The sequence below is a fragment of the Molossus molossus genome, unplaced genomic scaffold, assembly GCF_014108415.1.
Source record: "Molossus molossus isolate mMolMol1 unplaced genomic scaffold, mMolMol1.p scaffold_m16_p_17, whole genome shotgun sequence".
Classification (NCBI taxonomy): Eukaryota; Metazoa; Chordata; class Mammalia; order Chiroptera; family Molossidae; genus Molossus; species Molossus molossus.
In genome coordinates, this window is record NW_023425352.1 from 21,116,184 (window position 1) to 21,118,742 (window position 2,559).

A 2,559-nucleotide genomic window follows, 5' to 3' on the forward strand; every position below is an offset into this window, starting at 1 on the left:
CTATTTCTGGATTTTCTATTCTGTTTCTGGTTTTTCTGTTTATTCATACAGCAGTACACATAATGTTTTCATTTAAAAGGCTTTATAGTATGTTTAATGTTTATAGAATTTGTCCATCCCTGTAGATTTTCTTTTCCTGGCTAGTCTTCTTTTGTTGTTGTTAATCCTCACCTGAGGATATTTGTTCTATTGAATTTTTTTTATAGAGAGAGAGCAGAAGGGAGGGAGGGAGGGACAGGGAGAGAGAGAGAGAAACCTTGACGTGAGAGAGAGACATTGATTAGTTGTTTCCCGCACGTACCCTGACTGGGAATGGGGATTGAACCTGGAACCCAGCTATGTGGCCTTGACTAGGAATCAAAATCGCAACCCTTCAGTCCATGGGCTGATGCTGTAACCACTGAACCACTCTGGCCAGAGCAACCCTTCTACCTTTCGTCTCTGAAAATTGGACTTCTCTGGAGTAATGGAGTCATACATCTTAGTGGAGTCATTCAATATTTGTCCTTTTGTGACTGGCTTATATCACTTAGCATAATGTCCTCAAGATTCACCCATGTTTTAGCATGTAGCATGTTGAAGCAGTGTTTTAAAAGCATTCCTTCTGAGGGTTGGCTCCACTTGCTGTTGGGGAGCATGTGGGAAGATTTTCTTTTTCTTTCTTTGCTTTTTTAAAAGTCCACCCATGTTTGCTTGGGCCTGGTCACAGGGTTCTTCTTGTGAGAGGTGCACCACCCTCTCCCAAGAGTGAGTGGAAGGCATAGGGACTAGGTGGTGTTGCAGGCTGGAGCTGCAGTGGAAGTCAGAGTGGGAATGGTGGGGCAGCTGCTGGGCGAGGAGAGGATTAACAAAAAATAAAAATAAAAATAAACTCTTTGGTGAGTTATTTATTTATAAACAGAGTACCAGGAAATTATTCCAAGTCTCAAGGAGCATTTATGAACTGCTTGATTTCCCAACTGATTCCACCGTATTGGTCATGGATCTGCTTTAAAATATTTTTTCTTTATTGATTTTAGAGACAGAGGAAGAGAGAGGGAGAGAGAGAAACATCAATGAGAGAGAACATCGATTGGCTGCCTCCTGCACGCCCCCAACTGGGGGTTGGGCCCACAATCTGGGCATGTGCCCTAACTAGGGATGAACCAGTGACCTCTTGGTGCATAGGTCAACCGGTGAGCCACAGTGGCTGGGCTGGTCATGGATCTGCTTTAAAATTGTGGCTCCCGTGAGTAACTTGACTCAGGGGGCTTCACCTGCCCGCCTGCATGCCATCCGCTGCCTAGCACCGCATGTTGTAGGCCTCTGCCGGCAGCAGATGCCTTCCAACGGCCCTAGCTGCGCAGGCCCGGACGCCTCCTCCCCCTCTGCCCCCGCCATGGAAAGTTAAGTTTGAAGAGAGGGGGGAGAGGGAAACATGAAAATGAAGAGGAGGATCCACCTGGAGCTGAGGAATCGGACCCCAGCAGCTGTTCAAGAACTTGTCCTGGACATTGCAAATCAAATAATGGAAAAATTGAGGGCTTAATAACTGAATTTGTGAACTTAGAGTTCCTCAGTTTAATAAATGTAGGCTTGATTTCTGTTTCAAATTTCCCCAAACTGCCAAAATTGAAAAAGCTTGAGCTCAGTGACACTAGAATCTATGCATGTTTGGACGTGTTGGCAGAAAAACTTCCAAATCTCAAACATCTAAATTTAAGTGGAAATAAACTGAAAAATATCAGCACCTTGGAACCTTTGAAAAAGTTGGAATGTCTGAAAAGCTTGGATCTTTTTAACTGTGAAGTTACTAACCTGAATGACTACCGAGAGAGTGTCTTCAAGCTCTTGCCCCAGCTGACCTACCTGGATGGCTATGACCAAGAGGATGGAGAAGCTCCTGACTCAGATGCTGAGGTGGATGGTGTGGATGAAGAAGAGCATGATGAAGAAGGAGAAGATGAAGAGGATGAGGAGGATGAGAATAGTGAGGAAGAAGAGTTTGAAGACAAAGAGGATGACGATGAAGATGAAGACGCAGAAGAGGATGAAGATGACCTTAGTGCAGAGGAAGAAGAATTTAGACATGATGGAGAAGTTGATGAAGATGAAGATGATGACGATGACGATGACGATGAGGATGAAGAGGAGGAAGAAAACGGGAAAGGTGAAAAGAGGAAGAGAGAAACAGATGATGAAGGAGAAGATAATTAAGACCCCAAATAACCTGCAAAAAAAGAACTGTTCAGTATTGGTTGGACTGCTCATATGGATTTGGTAGCTGTTTTGGAAAAAAAAAAAAAAGGTAGCTGTGATACAAACCCCAGGATACCCACCCACCGAAAGAGCCAAAAAATAGTTCCTGTGACATTCTGCCTTCCTCCATTTAGTCCCTTTTGGAAATTCACCACCAAGCTTGGGGACTGCACCCCAACAAAATTGTAAGCGTTGTTAGGTTTTCTTGTAAGACTCTTGCTGTAGTGTGTGGATAGTTGTTATTGGTGAGTCAACCGTCTGTGGCTACCACTTACACCAAGATTGTAACAGCATTTTTACTTTCTGTACAACAAAGAAGCT

At 43.9% G+C, this 2,559-nt stretch overlaps 1 protein-coding gene across 1 annotated transcript; it reads left to right on the plus strand.

The window, feature by feature from the left end:
- Positions 1 to 1,417: 1,417 nt before the first annotated feature.
- Positions 1,418 to 2,196, plus strand: LOC118632492 (acidic leucine-rich nuclear phosphoprotein 32 family member B-like). The gene is given in 2 exon segments (XM_036265660.1): positions 1,418 to 1,490; positions 1,493 to 2,196. Coding segments are annotated over 2 exon segments (777 nt in total).
- Positions 2,197 to 2,559: the final 363 nt, after the last annotated feature.